This window comes from Mycteria americana, chromosome 7, assembly GCF_035582795.1.
Source record: "Mycteria americana isolate JAX WOST 10 ecotype Jacksonville Zoo and Gardens chromosome 7, USCA_MyAme_1.0, whole genome shotgun sequence".
In the NCBI taxonomy this organism is placed as follows: Eukaryota; Metazoa; Chordata; class Aves; order Ciconiiformes; family Ciconiidae; genus Mycteria; species Mycteria americana.
Window position 1 is genome coordinate 53,243,192 of NC_134371.1, and position 25,584 is coordinate 53,268,775.

Here is a 25,584-nt window from a genome sequence, read left to right on the forward strand (position 1 = left end):
GAATGTATGTGCCACCTGGAAAAGCAGGAAACTTCTGTTCACTGATTCAGCCGTATAAAAGGGATTATCATAGAACTGCAAAAGCTATCCAAGATGGAAAATACTTTACTGATCTAAGCAAAGAATCTGACAGTCTAGAACACCAAGTAAGAAAATATATAAGGCATAAACATAAAACCAATGCAAATGTACATTTCTTACGTGAATCTTAAACTAACATTTAGTCTTAATCTTCCCAATATGTCTATTAAAGAAGATTTTTTTGTTATGTCCAGTGCACTAAGAAAGTTCCTGCAAAGTTGGAAGGAATTTGGTGGGCTACGTATGTTAAAACAGGAGGTGGATCACAATGAATTCCTGATTAACAGTAGTGTCACATGGAACTTGCACAGAAACCTCATGGAGTGAAGAATGTAGATTTCTTTTAAAATTAAATGTGATTTGTCATTGCTGACTTTCTTACCGTTCTTTCAGAAGTCATAAAGCTAACCTTTTGTTCTTACCAGCTAACAGACATGGGTGTTTATTCTGAACTTTTTTTTTAATTTTGAAGATATTCTTAATTTTCGGGTTTTCGTAGACAATGCTAGGTGTCTTACAGCGTGAGGCTTTTTGTTGATTGTTACAGAGAAAGTTCGTAGAGAACAAACTGTGGAGAAGAAAATTTCCTGAGAATGGAAAGATAGCACGAGTAATTTAGGTTTCCAGTCACTTCTCAGTTCTGGGAAGTCTTCTAAGCACTTCTATTTTTGCTGATAAATTACTGTGAGGTCACAAAACACCATTCCTGTTTATATATTAGTTATTTGCTGATAGCAAATCTGACTCAGTATAGTCAGGAAAGGACAGGACTACTGCTGAATACAATGTTTATAATTTTGCCTTGCGTGCAGAGGTGGAAACTTGGATGCAGAATTGGGGTCCATGTACTGACTTCACAGATAAACATGGGATCAAGATTACAGAATATTCTGAGGAATTATATGCAGACCAGGATATACAGGCATATACAATATTACAGGCATATAAATTCTTTTGGATTTGTAGTAACAGTTAATGTAGGTTGATTTTTGTGATCTCCCAGCCTATGTTTTCTGGTTCAGGCGTCAAATTCTCCTAACTGAAGTTCCGAAAAGGCTTTAATACTTAATACTAATCTTTAAAATATTACGAGCTGTACAAATGCTTTTACTATTTGACTACGTGTTTAAATAACACTTAAGTATTTATGGTATTTAGAGTCCTTTTAGCTAAAATAAAGAAAGAAATTGGCATATGTAATGACCCTAGTTTGTTTTCCTCAGCTATGAAGTTCTATGCACAAAATAAATTGAATCTTTAGGGTTTAAATCACCAACTCTAAGTAGCTCATGGGTATGCGAGCTTTTGTATTTATATGTACCAAATTTGAAAATATAGCAAATTATATGTACCACATTCAAAACAGTTGAAAAAATGCTAAATCAATTATAATTGGAAGTAATTTTTTTACTGTTTCCTGCTTCTGTCTTGCAGTTAAACAATAAAAACATTGACACTTTGATGCAGAAGTTAAGTGAAAATGAAACCCGAAATACTGTAAGTAAATTAAAATTTCTGTCTCTTTTTGTTCTATGCTGTACATCTGAAAATGGCTACGTCATGGTATCATACAATGTGAAGTGACAGTGGCAAGGTGGGAGTATTTCTGGTTTATCATCACAAAATGGAATCTTAGTTTTACATCTGAAACATTCATCAGTGTGCGTTGCTGTTGCATTGTTGTGTATAGACATTAAAATAATTTCTTTGTTAATTTTTTTCCATGAAGAATCTCAGGAGAAAAATACTTGAAAGGGAGAAACATGTTAAAGAACTTTCATCCAGGCTTCAGCTTGAAAAAGTGAGTGACCAGTTCTGTTGGAATGAATGTTTTCTCCCAATGTACTAGATTCTTATTTACAAATTTTAGATTTTGAGAAAAGCTATTATTTCAAAGATCTATGAAAAAAAGGAAAATCCTGAAAGATGGTTCCTACAGAAATATCTTAAAACCATAAGACAGTATCCAAACCTATTAAGGAGACAGGTTATCCTTAACACTGATGTCCCATGGTTCAAGGAGGGGCATATATCTAGACTAATGGCTTTTGGCTTCTCATTTACAGTTTTGCAATAGTTCTGGAAAAAAATACTTATAATGAAGTAATACAGAGTAAACTAAACAGAGACTGTTCACCATTAGTTTCCATGGCTCTTTGAGCTCAATGAATAGGGAAAGGTAGTACTGACAGCAGAGCTAATCTCATCAAAGGCTGACACAGAATCACAGAATCGTATAGGTTGGAAAAGACCTTTAAGATCATCGAGTCCAACCGTAAACCTAACACTACCAAGACCACCACTATACCATGTCCCTAAGCACCTCATCCAAACATCTTTTAAATACCTCCAGGGATGGTGACTCAACCACTTCCCTGGGCAGCCTGTTCCAATGCTTGATAACCCTTTCAGTGAAGAAAAATTTCCTAATATCCAGTCTAAACCTCCCCTGGCGCAACTTGAGGCCATTTCCTCTTGTCCTATCACTTGTTACCTGGGAGAAGAGACTGACCCCCACCTCTCTACAGCCTCCTTTCAGGCAGTTATAGAGAGCGATAAGGTCTCCCCTCAGCCTCCTTTTCTCCAGGCTAAACAATCCTAGCTCCCTCAGCTGCTCCTCATCAGACTTCTGCTCCAGACCCTTCACCAGCTTCGTTGCCCTTCTCTGGACACGCTCCAGCACCTCAATGTCTCTCTTGTAGTGAGGGGCCCAAAACTGAACACAGGATTCGAGGTGCAGCCTCACCAGTGGCAAGTACAGGGGCACGACCACTTCCCTACTCCTGCTGGTCACGCTATTTTTGATACAAGCCAGGATGCCATTGGCTTTCTTGGCCACCTGGGCACACTACTGGCTCATATTCAGCTGGCTGTCAACCAACATGCCCAGGTCCTTTTCTGCCAGGCAGCTTTCCAGCCACTCTTCCCCAAGCCTGTAGCATTGCATGGGGTTGCTGTGGCCCAAGTGCAGGACCTTGCACTTGGCCTTGTTAAACCTCATACAATTGACCTCGGCCCATCGATCCAGCCTGTCCAGATTCCCTCTGTAGAGCCTTCCTACCCTCAAGCAGATCAACACTCCCACACAACTTGGTGTCATCTGCAAAGTTACTGAGGGTGCACTCGATCCCTTCGTCCAGATCATTGATAAAGATATTAAACAGAACTGGCCCCAGCACAGAGCCCTGGGGAACACCGCTTGTGACCAGCCGCCAACCGCAGTAAACTCCATTCACCGCAACTCTTTGGGCCCGGCCATCCAGCCAGTTCTTTACCCAGTGAAGAGTACACCCGTCCAAGCCATGAGCAGCCAGTTTCTCCAGGAGAATGCTGTGGGAAACCGTGTCAAAGGCTTTACTGAAGTCTAGATAGACAACATCCACAGCCTTTCCCTCATCCACTAGGCGGATCACCTTCTCGTACAAGGAGACCAGGTTGGTCAAGCAGGACCTGCCATTCCTGAACCCATGCTGGCTGGGCTTGATCCCTTGGTTATCTTCTACATGCTGTGTGATAGCACTCAGGATGATCTGCTCCATCAGCTTCCCCGGTACCGAGGTCAGGCTGACAGGCCTGTAGTTCCCCGGGTCTTCCTTCCAGCCTTTCTTGAAGATGGGTGTCACATTAGCTAATCTCCAGTCAGCAGGGACCTCCCCAGTTAGCCAGGACTGCTGGTAAATGATGGAAAGGGGCTTGGTGAGCACATCTGCCAGTTCCTTCAGTACTCTCGGGTGGATCTCATCAGGCCCCATAGACTTGTGAGTGTCTAAGTGGTGCAGCAGGTCACTAACCATTTCCCCCTGGATTATGGGGGCTCCATTCTGGTCCCCGTCCCTATCTTCCAGCTCCAGGAGCTGGGTACCCAGAGAACAATTGGCCCTGCTATTAAAGACTGAGGCAAAGGCAGCGTTAAGTACCTCAGCCTTTTCCTCATCCTTGGTCACTGTGTTCCCTCCGCCGTCTACTAGGGGCTGGAGATTCTCCTTAGCTCTCCTTTTGCTGCTAATGTATTTGAAGAAGTGTTTTTTGTTGTCTTTTACAGCAGCAGCCAGATTGAGCTCTAGCTCAGTTTTGGCCCTTCTAATTTTCTCCCTGCACAGCCTCGCTACACCTCTGTAGTCCTCCTGAGTTGCCCGCCCCTTCTTCCAGAGGTCATAGACTCTCCTCTTCTTCCTGAGTTCGAGCTAGAGCTCTCTAGTCAGCCAGGCCGGTCTTCTTCCCCGCCGGCTCGTCTTTCGGCACCTGGGGACAGCCCGCTCTTGTGCCTTTAGGACTTCCTCCTTAAAGAACGTCCAGCCTTCCTGGACTCCTTTGCCCATTAGGGCTGCCTCCCAGGGGACTCTCTCGACCAGTCTCCCAAACAGGCCGAAGTCTGCCCTCCAGAAGTCTAAGGTGGCAGTTTTGCTGACCCCCCTCGCCACTTCACCTCGTATCAAAAACTCTATCATTTCGTGATCGCTCTGCCCAAGACGGCCTCCAACCATCACATGGCTCACAAGTCCTTCTCTGTTTGTGAACAAGAGGTCCAGCGGGGCACCTTCCCTCGTTGGCTCACTCACCAGCTGTGTCAGGAAGTTATCTGCCACACGCTCCAGGAACCTCCTAGACTGTTTCCTCTCTGCTGTATTGTATTTCCAGCAGACATCTGGCAGGTTGAAGTCCCCCACAAGAACAAGGGCTAGCAATCATGAGGCTTCTCCGAGCTGCTTATAGAATAGTTCATCTGTCTCCTCATCCTGGCTGGGTGGTCTGTAACAGACTCCCACCACAATATCTGCCTTGTTGGCCTTCCCCCTGATTCTTACCCGTAGACACTCCACCCTATCATCACCATCATCGAGCTCTAAACTATCCAGACACTCCCTGACGTATAGGGCTACCCCACCACCTCTCCTGCCTTGCCTATCCCTCCTGAAGAGTTTATAGCCATCCATCGCCACACTCCAGTTGTGCGAGTCATCCCACCATGTTTCCGTGATGGCAACCATATCATCGTTTTCCTGATGTACAATGGCTTCTAACTCCTCCTGCTTGTTGCCCATGCTGACAAGACCTCCTTCGTTCTCTGAACCAAAGGAAGGGGCTCAGTGCAGGAACCAGAGGAAGAGAAGGATTGTCTGTCCTGTACAAGAAGGTGCTACAAAAGTTTCAAAATTATTTTACTGGTAGTTTAGCAATCTGTGTTACAGTACTTGTATACCTAAAGTGCACTTTATGTGTATGCAGTGCAGTGTGGCTCAGTGTTAGTGAGGGACAGAGTAGGCTGAGTTAAATCTTTAAGGGGACAATGGTGACCTTTGATTTTTGTAACTCCTTGGGGTTTGTTGAGAGCCATGTTTCTTCTTTTTTTCTTTGCTTAACTAAGAGAACATATCACTTGGCTGCAGGATAAACTTAGCCAGCTAATTATAATAGAGAAGCCTGTGAGGGTGCCCACTTTCACACGTGGCAACTGGCATGTCCTTGTCTTTATCTTGAAGTGAAGCAGCATGTTTTCATAGAAACATCCTTTTGCTTGAGAGGAGAAATGCTGAACAGAAAGGCCTATAAAGATTCTGAAGACCACAATGCCAGCAAACCTCAGCATTGATGGGATTTGTGCAGCATGCCATGCCCGGACTAGAGATCTGTGTAATGCTGAACAACTTGGGGTCCCAGCATCTGAAGGGATAAATGATTATCTATGCTATCTCCTTGTTCCTTCTTAACATTATCTCCAATAAATGGCATTTGTATCAATACCTGACTGAGTCTGAGTCTGCCTTTCTTACTGGTATCCATAATGAACACTTGCACTGGTGCATTACAATGCTCTTCTAGTCTATACTGATAATATGACTTCTTTCTACCTGTTTTCATTATTTCTTATTTAGAACGAGCCAAAGGAATCAAGTTGCAAGAAATTTCATAGAATCATCTGACCTCAGTTCTGGTGACATAAGTTGCCTCTTCCCTCCCCAAAAAATTAGTTTGAATTAAATGTATCAATACTTCTAATAGCAGGTGGTGGTCTTCGGTATTGAATGAAGACCAGTTCAGGCCTAATTAGTCAGGGCAGAGCTGATCAGTGTGGCTTAATTTTGATCAACCTGCTAGCTAGATGCTTTGCTCAATCTGGGTTTCTGAGTTCGTGCTTCCAGGCCTTGTTCATACTACTTAATGTGTCAGATTAAATATGAGGCATCAATTATACATATATTCTTTCAAGTTTGTGATTTCTGTTTAACATTAATAACATTAGTAACAAGTTACTGCTTGTGAATATACTTGTAGAGCATGTTTTATCTTTTTCAGCTTTTGAGGACATTCAACTGTCAGTTAGAAACTGTATGGCAAAGTAGGAAGAATACAGATAGCATCATACAGCATATCTCCATAGATCAATAGATTTGTGTATATTTCTCTTTATTAGGTCAATGTACGGAAAGAAGACCACCTGTCAAGATCAGTAAAAGCAGTACAAGCTCACCTGCAATGTCAGATTCAAAGAAAAGAAGTGGAAAATGATGAATTAAAAGTGAAAATACAGGTCAACATATTTTTACTTGTTTTTCAGTTTTTATTTGAAAAAATTAGCAAAGCCTTATTGTGGTCACAGTTTAACTCAGATGTGAGGGTTAAATCTTAAAGTATCACTTGAAATCAAACTCTTGGTAAAAGAAAAATCGCAAACAGTAAAAATCATTAGCATTTATATTTTGCACAGTCTGGCTGACCACACTATCTTAATTGCAAGGGTTTTTTTTTTTTTCCTTATTTTCTCAACTTGTGCATACTAGCAGTTCTGCTGAAGAGAAGTTAAGCACACATAGAAGCATTTGCACTCACCTAACTGTGCTGTCTAGAAGATAGATATTGATCCTGAGGCAGTCTCCATATAGTCAATAGAAAGAGATAGGCAAGTCTCCAGGATGAGTTTCTGTTGTAAGATAAGAGTGATGAATCACCACCTGTTTCTTTTTATTGACTGTAAAGGAATCAATAAACCTCTTAATACTGACTGAAAGAGAAACACTTAAGACTAATGCCTAACTGCACTTTGTTTAAGGTAGGTGAAATGATTTCCATTTTCTATTCTAAAAAGCAAGAGGTAAATTTGGGCATTTGCAGCAGTTACTGGCTTTAGAACAAGGCAAGGAAGAGGTCACGTGTCAAAGGCTGGAGCTGTATGTGGCCTCAGATTTTAATATTTGAAACTTGTCAAGAACATAGGCATGAATGAGAAAACATTGGCTGAAAAATAATGTATTTCTAATTTCCAACCTTTTTTTATTAGCATACATCCACTACGAATTGTATAATTTGAAGTTGTTAAGGAACCTTTAGCAATTCAATTTCAAAAAAAGTCACATATGTCTATGTCTCTATCTTATGTTTTCTTCTGAATAAAAATTGCTTTATTGGTCTACCTAGTACAATTATTAGAATTCCAACAACATTTTCATTGTGATAGTTTGATAAAGTAACTTGATATACAACTGTATTTTCATTCAATATTTAAAAGTTTTATTTGTTCGCTCTTCAAAAAGTGCTGAAGTCAGTTGCTAGCTTAAATCCTGGTGATGATTCTGTTAATATCTGGACAAAAGCTTGCGACAGCTTAGCATTACCTTTATGAAATTAATTCTCAATTTAAATTTACCTGTCAGTGAATGCCTAAAGCACTTATTCTTAGTGTAATTGTGACCTCATGCGGTTATAACAGGGTATAACAGTTGTTTACTTATACCAGCAGTTAAAGAAGTCCATGCATAGACTCAGTTGCTCTATTTATTGAAGGTATTCTCCTGCCACCTCCCCCGCCCAAGTCACATCTTTGTTTATTAAATGCCCTACAAGCATCTATATATGAAAACTACTTCCTGCATATTTAGGGGTTTTTATAATTTCATTTTTTGAAATAGTATTTTCCTTTTTGGTGGGTCCAGTACCTGAGACCATCTTTCACTTGGAAAACCACATACATTTTGCATTGATTATGGATAAGTTTTGGGGCCGTTAGCAGGACATATACTGACAGATATCCTCTCATATGCATAATATGCATATTTTACAGCAACTGGCAAATAGTATCTTGAATAAGGCTGGCACATTCATATAGGCAGTAGGTAAATGGCATGTCATTCTGGTCTTTATTCATGTAGAACATAATTAAGTGAAGTGTCAGACCTAGACTCAAATGTAGGAAACAAATGCATTAATCATTCTTACAATTAGGATATTTATCAGTGACTTGAGACAAATTTATTTACACTGCTAGCCTACTTAGGTTGCTGTAGTTTGGCAGAAGAATAATAAGTGATATGAATGGAATTTGCACTTGTCTTTATGAAAGTAGTTGTCTACTGGTAGCTTCGTCATGTTTTTGATAAGCTGTAGCACCTTAAAAATAATCACATCTGAGATTCTCCTTGAAGCAGAGTCTGGTATTGCTTTTGTTGTATGTCATCATGTAGTGTTTTAAAGTCTAGACTCTTTTTTCTATTCATATTTAAATAACAAGTGATATGTAGATGAAAAATACAAAAGTAATGAAGTTAGAGACGTCAGCTTCCTGGATTGGATGGGATCGTTACACTGCCTTCATCAGAGCGATGTAAAAACCTAGTTAGTCAGAAATATTAACAGCAACAGAAAATATAATATAATGACAATTGTAGAACCCAGCTGTCATCTCGGTTGCATTGTACACATTTGATAATACAATTAAATGCATTAAAATACATTTAATGCAAATATAGTTTTACAGGTATTTAAATAAAAATACATTTAATGCAAATGCGTTTTATTTCCTGAGTGCTGCAAAATCAAGCACTCAGGAAATTATAGTTATTTGCTTTCCTTACAATGTGTGATTTACTGCTGTGGTTTAAGCTTTATCATAGCCTGTTTTAATTATCTTTAAGCAAATGTCTGCTGTGGGCAAGGCAGTGCTTAATCTTTTCTTTTTGCATTTTCTGCTTTACTATCCATTGAACACAAAATATAACTTTCTGTTAAAAATAGTTTCTTCACTAAACAATTCTGTTTAATTCTCATTAATAGAGTGAGGCCATTATATGCATGGGAAAAAGTCAGAGATCTTGCAAGAAAATAGTATATTTTCATCTAATCACAGACCATATCATAATACATATATTCAAGAAGAGACCCTGGCCTTTCCTAGCTTCTTGACTTAAAAAACCCAAAACCAAGATCTGAACTTTTATATTCAAATTTCGTATACTGTTATACTGATCTCCAGCCCTAGTTATGTGTACTCACTATAGATTCAGAGGACAGACTACTACTACATCAGTGAATATCACTAGTAGAGTCATTAACGTGATATTCTTTACAGAAATCAGGCACTAGGAACATTGAAACCACTTTTATTTTCCTCATAAATAGGTTTAACTTCCATGCCATGCCTTCTACGTTGAAATTCTGCATTCATTTCCAAGAGCACACAGCAATGATTAGATTGCTGTCTTTCCCCCTACTCCTGCCTGCTTCTGCACTTCTTCAATCTCTTCTCTTGATTATCTTTATAATGTTTCCCAACATGTATTTTCTCTTGCCTACTGCTGTACATACCTTGGCTAGCTGTTTGTATCAGCCACAAGATTTGAGATAAAAAGACATTATGGAAACAGATTATAAATGTAATTGCTATTCCTGATTATGTTATGTCACAAAATGGTCTGTAAGGTATAGAATTTGAAAAGAGTTGATGTTTAATTATACTGCAGACTCTAGAAAAGAAAATAGCAGAATGGAAACTTCAAGTTGGTGAATACAAGCACCAGATGTTAGCCTTAAGGGAAACAAGTGAGCAAAAGAAGACCGCTCTGAAAAAAGCAATCAGGTCCCAGACACAAAGAGCTGAACGCTTTGAAGCAGCTGTGGAAAATTTAACCTCCAGAATAAGAGAACGTGTGAGTGACTATGCTGTGAGCAATGTCGTGCTGTATTGTTTTAAATTGAACAATTGGGAGACTTTCACCTGTGGAAAAATAGGAAAAGTTGGTTGGTCGGTCATGCTGTGTTTGTATCTCTCTTATTTTTTTGCTCCTTGGTTAAGGAAAAGGTTACTGTAAGTGACATGCAAACTGTTACTACATTCACTGCCTTCGTTTTGTTAAAATTTAGTGAATGTCTTAAGTCATGAGGTTGTATGCTTCAAACTGTAGTAAGAAAGAGAAGTCTGATCAGCTTTCAGTTACACCTCTCCTGATCTTCCTGTTAGACCTTTATGGATATACACTGACTCATCTCAGAGGTACAACATACTAACTGAGAATCCATGAGTGGGGTTTGACGTCTTTGTTTTCTTTATTTATCAGTGTATGACGTCTCATGTGGATACTTAGCTTTCTGTTTCTAAGCTGCTTGCTCTGAACCTTTTCAAAATCCATGTACAAAACTTCCTTAATACAAATTGTTCCTTAGATTCTTGCCCCACATATCCCTACAGTGTGTAATTGTTCAAAAAGGCCAGGTGGATCAGAACTGCACCGAGATCTTTATTGCCTTGTTTAGATTTCCTGAAGAGAGTATGTTTTCATACTCTTAAATGTGTTGCCGTCATTTTGGTTATGTCAGTACTAAAGATATATTTCTCCAGTTAGTATACTAGGAGATAGTTAATAATGTTTTTTTGTTTTCTTTGATCTTTGTTAGAAGACAGTAGTGGATCTTTAAGTACACTTAGCAGTACAGAGGGATGGCAGCTAACTCCTGAACTTTTGATGTTTTGTAGTCACACTGTTGTTTTCTTTCCCCATTGAAGACCTGGTGTACTTCCAAGATGTGTTGGTTAATTATCCATACTTCTTTGAATGACTTTACTTAACTTTGCATTTCTTACCTAGCTATTATTTTTTATTCTTAAAATGTTTTGGCAGAATTTTATTTTTGTATTAATTTATATAATTTATATGTAGTAGAGATGTATTGGGGACAAATATTTTTGTTGTAAGAAAATATTTTCATCTTAAATTTTGAAATACTGTTGTATTCTACAGTTGATATACAGTGCCAATGTTTAACTGTGTCTCTGCCTTGAATGTAAGTCTATACTTAGACCTTAAGTTTTTAAAATGTGTGTAGTTTTGTTTATTTTCTTTCGAGACAAGACAAAATTTACATTGCTTTGTACTAGGGAGATCTAAGCCATCTTATATTAAATAGCTCTTGTGTTTAGAAAATTTTGTAGAAGTAGATGGTATTCTTCAGTGGCATTCTTTTGCTACATAATTTGTAATTCCTGTATTTTCTAGGAAGTCAAACTGTCTGAGATACTGTCAGCTTCCAATGTCTGGAAGAACCAGCATGATAGAATGGTTGAAGGAAAGACAACATTAGAAATTCACACAGAAGATCTTAAGAAGTAAGTTAAACGGTTGATCTCTTTTGTTTGTTTGTTTCTGTAGTCACAGTCTTGATATTCAGTAGTGTAGTACTCAGGTTGACAATGTACACAAGTTTATGTATTCATATTTTAAAATTCTGAGCAGAATTTAAAAGTTGAAAACTAGAAAAAATTTAAGATTTGTCCTTCTCTCTGCTGCATTTCACAACTTTTTAAAAAACTTCATTCCCCCATACAAGTAAGGAACACGTTCTTTCCTCTGCATACTTCCGTTTAGCCTGAACTTGCTAGCAGCTACTATGCTGCTTCCTCAGAACCATTTATTTAGTAACTGATTAAACAGCTTGAGTGTTAACTCTTGTGTCTACTGCACTACAGAAGAAGGTTCTTACTTAGGCTTCTACTTTCTACTTCAGTCTAATGACAGCAAAATTATTTCAGTTCCACTAATGTCTCACCCCACTAGAGGAGAGAGAAGAGTTCCTCTCAGATGCGTGTTTGAACAGTTTAGTCTTGTAAGGAAAAGCAACACAAAATTGTCCAACCTTATTCAAGCTCTCTCTATCAAACTATTCAACCTTATTCAAACAAATCTTAATGTACATGAAGAATATGCCATTTTCTTTGGCAGAGAGTGACAAATATCCTTTTACCTTTTCTGTCAGTAGAAATATGGACTATAATTCAAACAAGCAAAAGAAACTGGTAGGTGCCTCTATGCTAGGCCTAACACAGAATGTTTATTTTACAAAGAACTTGATTCATGCTCAAATACGTAACAGCTCAAATTAAATTGGCTTGAGTTTCGTTTTTGTTTCAGAAAATCTGACATTTCTGAAAATATTTTCAGTGTGTGTCATGGTTTAGCCCCAGCCGGCAACTAAGCACCACGCAGCCGCTCGCTCACTCCCCCCCGGTGGGATGGGGGAGAGAATCGGAAGAGCAAAAGTAAGAAAACTTGAGGGTTGAGATAAAAACAGTTTAATAGGTAAAGCAAAAGCCGTGCACGCAAGCAAAGCAAAGCAAGGAATTCATTCACTCCTTCCCATGGGCAGGCAGGTGTTCAGCCATCTCCAGGAAAGCAGGGCTCCATCACGCATAACGGTTACTTGGGAAGACAAACACCATCACTCCAAATGTCCCCCCTTCCTTCTTCTTCCCCAGCTTTATATACTGAGCATGACGTCATGTGGTATGGAATAGCCCTTGGCTAGTTTGGATCAACTATCCTGGCTGTGTCCCCTCCCAGCTTCTTCTGCACCTGGCAGAGCACGGGAAGCTGAAAAGTCCTTGACTAGTGCAGCAACAACTAAAACATCTCTGTATTATCAACACTGTTTTCAGCACAAATCCAAAACATAGCCCCATACCAGCCACTATAAAGAAAATTAACTCTATCTCAACTGAAACCAGGACAGTGTGTTTTAAAATTTAAAAGGAGTACAGGTACACGATGTCAGTCCAGAAATCTGTCTAGCCCACTATTGGTCCAGTGTATATGAGGAGGCATCTAGGAAAGAATAAGAAAAGGGAAACATCTATGATACTTCCCGGAAGTACTCTTTCTGCTTCCAGCTGGTTTTTTGCTGGTTTTATTTTAGCTGAAAATATAAGTCTTTGCTTGAAATGTACCATTCTAACAAGACTTGTTCTACTAGGTAGCGTATGACTAAATAAACAGCAAAACAAATTTCATTGTTTAACTTTATTAACATTGAAAGCAAATGGTGAGGCATATAGCACAATTTGCTGCTTTTAATAATGGAAAATACCATTCCTAAACTACCTATGGAATGTTCTTAGTAGGACATTATCTGATAGACCTTATAAATTCAATATAATTCCATTTTGTACAGTATGTGTATGCATAGTTGTCTTGGAAGTATGCTTGGGTGTTCTAGGTAATGCATTTATTTATAATTTAGCTAGGACCACTTCTTTGGTGGACTACATCTCTTTTGGAAAGTTTCTTATTTCAATAGATACTGCTTTCTTGGAATGCTTAAATGCATTCTCCCAATTTTTGTTGTTGTTTTTTTTTCTTTTAATAAAATAAGAACACAGAAGAAGTATGTATTAAGGTACAATTTAATTTGCATAGTGAGAGTTTTGGAAGTATTATATATGATATAGAAATTCTTGCCTATCTAACAAGACAGGTCACAAGCCTTTTGGAGGACCTGAAAAGAAAGGAGGCATGGAGAAGAAAGTCAGATGAGGAAATTCTTGGAAAGCTGAATTCTGTTAACTCTGAAAATGAAAAGATTTACCTCGAAAATGAAAAATTAAAGGTGAGATTATTTTAAATCGTTGTTGAATGGCTCTGCATTTCTGATACATTAATAAAGTAACCACATTAATTCCCTTTTGGCCTTCTGTCTAGAGATCCCAAACCTGTAGAATAAATTCTGCCATCCATTTTTTATAGTAAGTGAAAATGAGACATTGAAAATTTGTCAGTGGGAATCTGTGGCAAATCTAGTAACAGGATAGTCTATCATCTATCAGCTTAACCAGGATGCCATTTATTTTACTGTCAGTAGCTACAAAATCGCTTAATTGGAAATTGTTATTTTATGTTTGTAAAATTTTCTTTCAAATGAAAGAAATGAGTTTAGCTCAATTATTACTTTAAATTTTTTAAAGGGTTTACAGGTTTTGTATTGTATTTATCCTCCAAAGTAAATAGTCTGATGAGCTGACAAATGAACTGTGGGTTATCATTTTAATTTGACAGGATAAATAATTGTGTCACTCTTTTTAATGCCTGCAGGTCACTTGCTAGTAATATCATATTGTAGATTGTTATTTTAATAACACTCTTACAATTTTTATATTTTCCATGTTTTAATCAAGGCTTCCCTTGCTACATTGGAAACCAGTACTGTTTCTGTTGAAAATGAACTTCTAAATCTGCAAGAAAAGGCAAAGGTGCAGGAAAACCTTGTTGAATGGTATAAAAATCAGGTGACTAGCATATTTGAAATGTTCAAGTATGGGTTTTTAAATTTTTAAGCCGTTTTGAGGAAATGATAAAGGTTTTCTTTGTAAATAAAACAGATTCGTTGTCATGTTGACTGTAATACTGTCATAACATTGAGGATAATAGAAGAGGGTGCCATTACAAACTGTATCCAAGAATAGTCTCCACACTCTTACCAGTACACATAATCCTTACTGAATTGTGTGAAGCCCAGTTGAAGCTCGTTGAAGCCAACAGAGCTAATTACATGCTTGCTTAGAAAAGATTTGCATCCTAAAAATCAAGTTGGCAGCCTAGTAAACTATATTTAAAAAGTAAAACTTGAGTCTGATGTCTTTAGTGGGCATATCCAGTGGTATTTCACCTCTCCTTGGTCATATCTTTATTCCCACATTCCTAAGAACAGTAAAACAGCACTCAAGTACTGTTGTAAGAGGGTTTTTTATTTACATCAGTAGCTCCACATTGAAAATACCAGCAAAACATATAAATCAGAGTTAAAACAGGCTTTTTCTCAATTCCTTTTTTGTATTTGGCTTTACTCACAGAGAAGGAATTTTAGAACATTGATTCAAAGTTGTATATATTTCTGCTATAGTATAGATACTATTTCACTGACAGTCTTATCTTTTTTTTTTAAATCATTGACAAGAGGAAAGACTTGATACTAACTCTTAAGTACAACCAGTGTGCCTTGTCTGTGGGACATATAATCACAATTAAAGTGTTGCCAGCTTTAAGATGGGAGATGTAGTTCCAGGGAACAGTCAACCTTAAGCAGTGAGCGGGATGAAATTCCCTAGCCTGTAGCTGTGGTGACTCCAGATGGGAACTCTCATTGGTGATACTCGTTATCTGGGGAGAGAAGGGTGAATCATGCTGGCTGCTTCTGTAGCACAACTGTAGCTCATTCTTCATTGTTGAAAATGAAATGTTGATATCAGAGTGCTCTTCACCTGGCTACCATTTTATATTTGCTGTAGTGAGTAGGATAATGAAAATAAATAACTTCATATAATGACAAATATTAAGATTCTATTTAGAAATCAAAGGTTTTAATTTATGCTTCATACTAATGATTCTCTTTTCTATATTTAAAAGAAACACCTCGAAAATGTATGTGAAAAATATATTGTGTCCTAGGTACAAAAATTACAAACAGCAGTAGAAGAATTGAAATCCAGATATGACACAGTCTTAAATGAAGACAAAAGAATAACAGAAAACAAATGCTTAGAAGTAGATAAGGTAAGTTTTGCAGTAATAAAGCATGTTTCCAAATAATTCTGTAGTACATTGACAATCACTACATTGTTGTGATCCACTTATTAGAAGTCACAAGGTACTGGCTCTTTTTCTTTTTTCTTTTTCCATCTATAAAATTGTTTTTTAATTAATTGAATGCTTTACTAACTCTTACTTGTGAGCGGGTGATTTTTTGGATACTACACAACTGCAAACAGGTGAGAAATGTTTCCTAGAGTAATGCTATTTTAGAATTCAAGAATTCATTTTATGACTTTTAAAAATGTGATTTTGTTATTGATGATTTTAAAACCTAGACCTCTCGACAGAACAGCTGTGAAAGTTGCACAGGGAAGCAAACCTACTGTAACCTACACTGTTCGCAGTGTAGGTTGTTTGTTTTAACTAGCAGTTAAAACGGAGAATCAATACAGAGATGAGTTTTAAGTGTTTTCAGCAGGTGGAGCCGAATACTGCAACACAGTTAGCACATTCTTAAGCATCAGAAAACAATACAAAATTGGTAGAAAAATCACTTTCCTCAGTTCCAGTTCTCACCAAAATACATATTATTTTAAGCGATGAAGCTGAAGCAGGGACAGGTTTTGCATTGCCTGCAGTGTTCTGTTTTACAGAACAGAATTAGTCCGCACAGAGAAGTGTCTCAGATGTTCATTTTATTTCATACTAACTTTATTTTTCAATGATTCAGTTGTAGAATGGAAAAAAATATTTTCTGATCCCCTAAATAATACTTGCACAGCATTGTATGTGGCTTCAGGTGGCATTAGGTGTTGCCCTCTTTTCAAATACTGCAATAGTTGTATGGTCAGAATTTTTCCTGTAAGCTGCTTAGAGTGTCTGTATGCCATCTCCCAAAATATATTGCAATAAAAATAAAATCAAAATTTGTGTATTGCGTAATGAACTGCTAACACTTGCATAATTTTGTAAATGTTCATTGTGAGTGTTACTGAGTCTTTAATGAAACGTAGTCAGAGAGAGAAATTTCTCCAATGGTGAACTTGTAAATTTGTCAGTATTTTATGAAATAGGTGACATTATGCAACTTGTGTAGAATTTCAGATTTATTACTGACATGGAAAGCTATTAAGTATTACAACAATTAATTTATGGTTTTACACTTACATTTTTCTCCTGTGATGCTATGATGCAGGTGAGGGACAAAACAGAGGCTGAGTTAAAGGAGTTAGAACATGTTTGTGACTTGTGGAAAGCAGCTGAGGAAAAGCAGCAGGGGTATCAGGAAAAGCATACATCCTGGGAAAGGATCCATGTGCAGAAATGCAAAACCCTTAGGGAGCTGCAAGTTCAGGTGCTCAGAACATGCTGATTTTTAAAGATAAATGAGAAAATTATGTGGAAGAAAGTCTCTGGAACATTTTTTTCCTATTAGTGTGTGTGACAGTTTTGCCGTTTCCTTTGTTATTTGATTCATAAATCAAAAACTCCTTCTGTAGAAATAGCACAATGCAAATAAAACTATCACCAACTGTATTTACGTGAATTCGGTATGTGACAAACTAGTTACTTATATTTACTTTTAGATTCTGTATCTTTTAAGTGAGTATATTCTTGATCCTTTTGAATACTTATGTCCTGAGATGTGTTGCAGTATTCTTCCCTGGAAATAAATGTGCAAGTCTAATTATTGTTTGTATCTAGTGGAATAATTTAATTCCACATTCATTTTGTTTTTAATGACTAATTTATAAACAAGACAGTATTTGCTCAGATAAATAGTCATAAATTGTATTGTTGATGATGTATAACTTTAATATTTTAATGATGACATTGTGTTTGTTGGTAAAATATATTTTAAAAATATGCTTTAATAGGATCATTTCTATTTTTAGCAGTATTTTAGTGCTACTGCTTGTATTTCCTCTTAAGCCTGAATATGAATATTCCTCAACTTTTTTTGTCTGTGACATCAATTTCAACAGCAGGGCTAAGTTTGGGGGCTTTTGTTGTTCGCTTTTCCCTTTTATGTGCTTTTGAGTTAGAAGAGAATACCCTGCTAGCATGAATGACAAAGGTGTTTATTTGAATCAGTAGGGTGGGAAAGGGGTTTAATCTTCTTCCTGTGTCAGTGGAAAACTTCAGCTGAAACACAGTGAGTCTCTGTGTCCCTATAGACTTTATATGCTTATAAAAAAATAGCTCTTGATTTTGTTTTAAATTTCTTGACAAGATGATCTTTATAGCATCAAATTTTGTTCTTGTTTGTATAATTTTAAATACTCCTTCCAGAAATGCTCATAAACTCATAAATCCATCTTTGCTTAGCAAAGTACTTAAGCAACAATTAATTTTGAGGTGCATATATAAAATTATATATGTAATTTAGTACAATTTTAGTCTAACTACCTGTTTTCCTGAATAAATGCAAAAAACCTCTTCAGTATAGTCAAGTAATTGGGAATATAATCACTAGTCTGGTGGAACAGCAGTTAGATTTCAGCATTAAATCTTGGTGATGTCTTTAGAGATTCTGACCCTTGATCTTAAGATCAGAATTTAGGAAAATTCCTTTTGAAGTAACTGGACCATATGCAGAAACCCTCTTCTGGGTTCAGATGGACCAGGACATCAGTTTACTGCCCCTCTGCTGGAGGGTTCTGCTACCACCAGTCTGCTAGCTGAACAGCCTGTAGTTCACATAGGCAAAATCAACCAGATCAGCTCAAATTACTGGATGGAACTGCTTGAGGTAGTCCTGTGAGTGATGGATGTTGCCCCTTAAATAATGGTGCCAGCAGGCTGGTGATGTGGCTATTTATTGCTAATCTGCTGTTGATGGGTGGTAGCAAGGGCAATAATCTCATCACTGCTGTTAGGAGATTTAAAAGAAAACATGTAACAGTTTGTCAGTCTGGATGCTGAACAGGGCAAGACAGTTTGACTTCTTGCTTTCTTCAGCTTCTGCTACTAATAACCTCTTCTTATGAACTTGATTGTCTTTTTTGATATTCACTACTTTCTGAAATTCTTTGCCAGTGCTACGCTGTTCTTCTGTGATAACTGTATATATATGCGGTATTATTTTTATGCTTCCTGTGACTGTACTTTGAGGGAACTTATTTTTGCTGGAATCTAAAGCTTAAGAGTCAAAGTTCACAAGGAGATAGACCTGGCCAACTCCTAATACATAAGGCTGCATGAGCAGCATATGGGTTTTGTTAGGACTTCACTTTGTTACATAGCAGGTTTTCAGTCTTAAAGTGTTCACACAAAGTTTTAGTCTGCTACTTTGGCTATATTTTATTTGTTTTAAACACAAGATAATGTTTACTTGAGTATAATGTAGTGGCTACCTGAAATTACAGTTAAATTGTTTGATTGGATTTTAATGGGCAAGCTTACTTTACTCTGTAATACCCTGCGTATGGGTCTCTTCAACTAGAAACGAATTGTCATTTTCACAGGAGGAAGACAGTGTAACTTCTGTGGGTAGTAATTTCTTAGAAGAAGAAAACCGTAACATTCAGAAGAAATATGAAGATCTTAAAAGGTAACTTTTTAAAAATCTGATTGCAATTAATTCCTATTTTTTCTGCTATAGTGAATTATAATATATTAATCTGTTTTGCATAAAGGCAATTAGAAAAGATGGAATTTCAAAATGAAGAACTTGCTTGTCAGCTCAAAAAAGAAGATGAGAGTCTTCAGTGCAGTAAATTGCAACTTGAGGAGAAAATTGCAGAATATAATGGATTAACCAGACAACTGGAATCTGCTATGGAAGAAGGAAGAAAAATGGTATTGATGATTTAATACATCTCTTAATCTTGTTTGCCATTTTCTATTTAAAAATAGCATTAAAACCAAATGTGCTTGAGAAGAAAAGATGGGACAAGATTATTTTGCATGTAGGGAGCAATACTACAAAGTTACTGGGAATTCTGCGTATTTAAATATGGACTGCACAATTCAACTTCTTTGTGGAATTCAGATCCTATTGAAACTAATGGCGAAGTTCAGTGGACCAAAATTTCACCATCATTTTTTTGGTGACAAATCAAAATGTTTTAACCACCTAATATTTAAATCCCACACATATGGCAAAAAGTTTCTGAACGAAAGCTTAATCTTTCCTTTTTCTTATTTTCTTTGGAATAGGTAGCCCACAAGAATGTTGGTTTTGAAATCCTTCTCCTTTTAGAGGAAGGCTTTGCACACTTTCAATATTCAGCAGAGATTTGTCATTTGTAGGCAGGATGCAAACAGTAAATCAAATGGAAGAGGAAATGTAGGCATTTAGATTGCAGTGGATTGTATTAGTTTAATCAGAAGATATGTATGAAGTTGTAATTTCTGTCTGTCGTGGTTTAACCCCAGCTGGCAACTAAGCACCACGCAGCCGCTCACTCACTCCCCGCAGTGGGATGGGGGAGAGAAGTAGAAGGGTAAAAGTGTGAAAACTCATGGGTTGAGATAAAGGCAGTTTAATTGGTAAAGCGAAAGCCGCACACGCAAGCAAAGCAAAACAAGGAATTCATTCACTCACTCCTTCCCATGGGCAGGCGGGTGTTCAGCCATCTCCAGGAAAGCAGGGCTCCATCATGCCTTATGGTTACTTGGGAAGACAAACGCCATCACTCCGAATGTCCCCCCCGTTCCTTCTTCTTCCCCCAGCTTTATGTGCTGAGCATGACATCGTATGGTATGGAACAGCCCTTTGGTCAGTTGGGCTCAGGTGTCCCGGCTGTGTCCCCTCCCAGCTTCTTGTGCACCCCCAGCCTACTCGCTGGTGGGGTGGGGAGAAGCAGAAAAGGCCTTGACTCTGTGTAAGCGCTGCTCAGCAATAACAAAAACATCACATCCCTGAATTATCAACACTGTTTCCAGCACAAATGCAAACCATAGCCCCATACTAGCTACTATGAAGAAAATTAACTCCATCCCAGCCAAAACCAGCACACTGTCTCAGATTATAATGTTAAAATAAACTATCTGAATTTTCTCAATAGTGTCTGAGGATATTGATTTGGTTTTGAAAAAATAACGAGTTTGGGTAAACTTATAAATGAGTTACAAAAGTGTCTTCCTCTCAATAATAGGACTTTTTTTCCAAATTGAAACTTCTTTCAAATTTAGGCAGAATATTTCCCAGGTTTGTTTAGTTTCTGTGCATGGGAAATAGCTGAAGTATTAGATGAGAGAATAGGAAATAGAGCTACTAATGCTAAGATATAAGAAAATAATTTGGTTTTGGCTTTAAGTGAAAGTAAATATACATAATTTCTCTCTCATTACTATTATAGGTAGCTGAAGAACTGGAAAAAATGTCATACAAAGAACAAGCTCTTCAGGCAAAAATGCTAGTTCTTGAAACTGAAGTGAGAGAGAGGCAAGAAGAGAAAAAACAACTCCTCTGCATATTTCACCATGTGAGTAAATACTGTTTATGACGTAAGAAATTACTCACCACATCACTGTTTACATAAAGTTAATTTTACTGAAAAACACACTTTTAATATAATTGATACATACTTTGGGGAACAGCAAATTAATTCAATTTGACAATATACTTTGTATATTGACATTTCTAATAGACTTAACAGATGCCCAGTCTATTTTACTAAATCACTGGAATAATATTGAGTTTACATCTCTTATTCAATCCAGTTTTGCCAGTAAGGCAAAAATAAAAAAATATGTATGAATTAATCATGTTCAGTAAGCATACCTAGATTTGAATAAATGCCTAACAGTTCCATAATGACATAGTGGTATCTTTTTTTTCCCTGAGTTGATACAAGAATCTGATCTTACTGGAATTTGTGAAAAGCTTTCAGCTTATATACCAATGTTGCACATAAATGTAATTAGTAACAAAAGAGATACTCTGATTTTTCAGTGTCAAGCCTTTAAATGCCCAGGTTTTGATAGGTTGAAGTCTAAAATATGTACAGTCTAAGAAGGTATTTTGCATGAGTAATATTCCCTGAAAACAACAAAAAACAGAAGTCTGATTTATTGTTTTATCTAATCCAGAAAATTTCAGCACATTTTCTATTAATAAAATGTCAGACATCTCTGAATTGCCTAGCCTAATGATGGCAAATCATTTGCTTTAATCAAAGTTCTGATACAGTTAGAGATTTGTCCTGTGATCAGTGATAATAAGCTACAAAGCTATTTAAAATAAATATAGAAGACACTAAAAAGGTTTAGTATCACTCTCCTAGACTCTCAAAACCAATATTCTGTATTCTGACTTGAAGCATTCAAGATTAAAATCAAGCCAACCTAAATGCAAACTCTATTCAAGGTTCAAATAAGACATCAGAGATAGGGTTCTGAATTCAGTATGCTTTAATTAACTTTTTATCTGTATCAAGTATAACTTAATGTCTGCATTTACCCTAAGACAAAAGTGTTCTTAAAACAAAATCAGACATTGGCTAGCATTTTATTCTACTTCAAATATTTTTTCATAGGAATTTCTTACTATGTTAAAGTAAAATAGAAAATAAAGAAAATTTTCTTGTCTTCTGTCCAAGAAAAACTCCCAGATTGAATTAGGATGTGAAATTTAATCATATTCAGCAAGCAAATTGCCGTAATATCCTTGCCTGAATATTAAGAAAGAAATTAAGTTCCTTTCCCTAATGAGGTGTAGTAAGATTAGACATTCATGTAATCTCTTTTTTTGGGAGGTGAGGCAGGGAGGGTGTTGTAATTCAGCTGAAAGAGACAAAAAGACCAATTTGTCAGATCCTATACCTTAAGACCTATGTTCAGAGATCCTAGTTTGGTTTTGGTATTAGTTATCTTTCAGGGCTTTTTGGTGGTAGAGGTTCATGGTGATGTAGAAACAGTATATTGTATTTCAAATTTCTATTTTCTACTCTTGTCATGAAATCTAGTTAAAGATTCCCTGATTACATTTATTTTAAAGACTTGGAGTCTTGAAATGAACCTGAAAATGTACAGCACTGTGTGTGTGTGTATGTATATATATGTTGATATATATATGTTGTGTACATATATATGTTGTTGTTTATTATCATAGAGCTGCATTGGTTGTCTTTGATATAATACCAAGGTACAAGGTAAAGAAACAATATGGAAGGAGTTGCTGCCAGTGGTTACAAGTAAGAGTTACAGAATCTGGTGCTATACACTGTTATAGCTTTACTGGCAGTTAAGCATCCTTAAAATTAGATCCTAATTTATTTCTCTCTGCAACTTAAAAAAACAAGTAGGCACACTTGCATTTTTGGCAGGATTTTTTGTTCTTTTTTATCAGTTTTAAAATAATCTATTTTTATGTGACTTGTATGATATCTGTAAGTTACTTTACTGTTTATTTTTAAGCCTCATTCTGTTTCCTTTAAAATCAGTGGTAGTCCAGTTACTGAGATGGGAACAGAATTGGATCTCAAGAGCCTAGTTCTATTTAAAATTATTTAAATTTGCTCTTTTCAATCAAATTACCAGTACACTTTAATTTCTAAGTAATTGTTTGCTTGTTAGTCCATTTTAAAGCCTCACACCAATGGCTAAAGGCAAAGAAACTGAGAATCACCAGTCCTAGATAATAAGAATTCATGTCACTTGGCAGAACACTCCTGTTAATCCTTCTGTGTCAGAAATAAAGTCTATGTTCAAATGGTTTCCATTTTAAGCTTACAGTTAAAATATAAATGTGAAAGGTATATGTGTCTGCGAGAAGAACTGTTCTCAATTAATTCATTGCTTTTTATTCCAATTACATTTACATATAAATGAGAATGCATTATGGAAAATGATAAAATGGGTTTATTCCTGTTGTTGTAGTGGAACTGGAAACAAAATAGGACTGTGAAGGTAACTTTATTCACTTATTCATTTTAACCTGATTATTTTTTTCTAAGAGTGGATTTAAATCTGAAGACTATAATTCCATTTTTTAAAGTTGAATTTATTTTAAGCAACCAGCATCTGAAATCTATAATAGACCTAAAAGGAAATACCTGAATATCTGTAGTATTTATATAACAAATGATCTGTGGTATGCATCAGGTATGGAACTAATGAGCAGGTAATATTCCTATCAATCATCTTTTTTAAATAAGGAACAATAGGCATCAAAAATCATGTCGCATCAGAGATCAATAACAAATGTTTCCTTGAAAAATCAACAGAGGGAGAGTGTTAAGTCCCTAACAGATTTAAGATGCTAGAAATCTTTCATGATAAAAATTCAGAAGGTTAGTTTTTACATTCCGAGGCCTTTTTGGATTATAAGCCTATCAAAACATGTTCAGTTTGGTCCTGACTGAACATACAATATTTTGAGATCTTTTTGGTAACCTTCAGTTTTGTGGAGCCTCTGAAAACTTTTATCAGTAAATAAGACTTATAAAAATTAGGTACTAGTTGTCTTACATTATTATTTTGATTGATTTGTATTTTATTTCTAAGTTGCATTGCATTTATCTTTTTCTTTAGAATGAAAAGCACCATGAAGTACATTTGAAAGAGCTGGAGAACAGCCTACAAAAGTCAGAGAATAAGAACCAGAGCATCCAGAATTATGTGCAGTTTTTGAAAGCTTCATACATAACAATGTTTGGCTGAATTCTTTAATTTAATTTATTTTAATAATAAGGAAACTTTTCAAGATTTGGCTAACTCTTGTTGGAGGCAAGGCTGTTGAGGCCTTACAGTATTTTGTAGGACTGAGTACTATAATGTTAGTTGTTCCCTAGGAAAACTTCTGTTGTGGACAGGGAAAAGCAGGTCAATCATTACTGTATATCCTACTGGCTGGTCACATATGGAAAATTTACCTGGTATTACTGATATAAAAAATTGTATTATTCATGGAACAGAAGTGAAAAGGCAGACTGCGTGACAGTAGTGACAGGTGTGTAAGTGTGGGGTGTGCACACAAAGTTGTAAATTGGTCTGTGAATTTACCGTGTGTTAGGTCCTGTGCTGTAAAATCTTACGTGCGTCCTTATAGTCCATGGTAAATGCAGATGATCACAGATTACCTTTCAGTTCACATGAGGGAAGAGAACATCCATGGACTGGTTGCATAGTAATTTCCATACTTTAATTATTAATAATTATATAATATTTATCAGTCATTACACTTCTGTTACTGTAGATATCTAGTTGCCCGAGATAATGGTATCTATCCTATTAAGCCAGGCAAAAATTTAGAGAGCATTAGGTTCCCTTCCTGTCTTTTCCCTTTAGCTCAGCACCGGTACAGCACACACTACTGCACTGCATGAAATAGTTGCCACCACAAGGCTGTCCCATCCAGCCTTTTTTCCCTACATCCCATTATGATCAGGAGTATACTATAGTAATATTTTGCAAATATAAGTAGGAAAGTATTTTAGGTACAGATATAGTTTAAGCTCTGAATGTGTTGATATAACCTTTCACGGTGACACAGCTCCAGTTAAGGTGTTTAAGTATTTTTCTGTGCTTGAGTACAAAAGCTGCTGTTCACTGAAGTGAGTAAGACTGACCTATGCCTCAGGTTAAACACATGTAAATATCAGCCCAGCTGATACAGGGCTAATACAAAAAACAGTTCTGACTGACAAAGTAATTGTTTCATAGATACATGCTTATAGAACTGTGATATGTTTTTTGAAAAGTAGTACATTCAGATAAGTTAAATATATGTAATTTAGAATGTGTATTTAAATAATCTATATTTTTAACTGAAAACATAAGTTATTTCATACACAGATAATACCTGTTTGTTAAATTTAGTATTTCATTGTTATTTATAATGTGTAGAATGTTGATGTTCTTTTTTTTTCCCAAATGCTTATCCATCCTAACAAATACTGATATGTCATAATGATCTGCTTGTGTGCACTTTTTAAAAATAAAAGTATCATTTATTATATATGACTTATGCCATTAGCAAATATTTCTGTTA

At 36.5% G+C, this 25,584-nt stretch overlaps 1 protein-coding gene across 2 annotated transcripts; it reads left to right on the plus strand.

Moving 5' to 3' along the window:
* On the plus strand, positions 1 to 25,308 carry ODF2L (outer dense fiber of sperm tails 2 like). 2 transcript variants are annotated; one of them, XM_075508460.1, is made up of 14 exons: positions 1 to 146; positions 1,516 to 1,578; positions 1,811 to 1,882; positions 6,494 to 6,610; positions 9,813 to 9,998; positions 11,343 to 11,452; positions 13,590 to 13,725; positions 14,291 to 14,401; positions 15,561 to 15,665; positions 16,840 to 16,998; positions 19,112 to 19,197; positions 19,283 to 19,445; positions 20,951 to 21,076; positions 24,126 to 25,308. In XM_075508460.1, the coding sequence occupies exons 1-14, from the start codon at positions 3 to 5 to the stop codon at positions 24,252 to 24,254; spliced, it is 1,707 nt and encodes a 568-aa protein (XP_075364575.1). In that variant the 5' UTR covers positions 1 to 2; the 3' UTR covers positions 24,255 to 25,308. The 2 variants fall into 2 exon arrangements, with proteins under 2 accessions (XP_075364575.1, XP_075364574.1); XM_075508459.1 differs by lacking the exon at positions 16,840 to 16,998.
* The last annotated feature ends 276 nt before the right edge of the window (positions 25,309 to 25,584 follow it).

Bases quoted from the DNA above. Each gene is read 5' to 3' on its own strand.
- ODF2L (XM_075508460.1), top strand. From the start codon at position 3: ATGTATGTGCCACCTGGAAAAGCAGGAAACTTCTGTTCACTGATTCAG. The intron at 11,453-13,589 runs GTAAGTTAAACG...CTATCTAACAAG, and splicing joins CACACAGAAGATCTTAAGAA to ACAGGTCACAAGCCTTTTGG. The intron at 19,198-19,282 runs GTAACTTTTTAA...TTTTGCATAAAG, and splicing joins AAATATGAAGATCTTAAAAG to GCAATTAGAAAAGATGGAAT.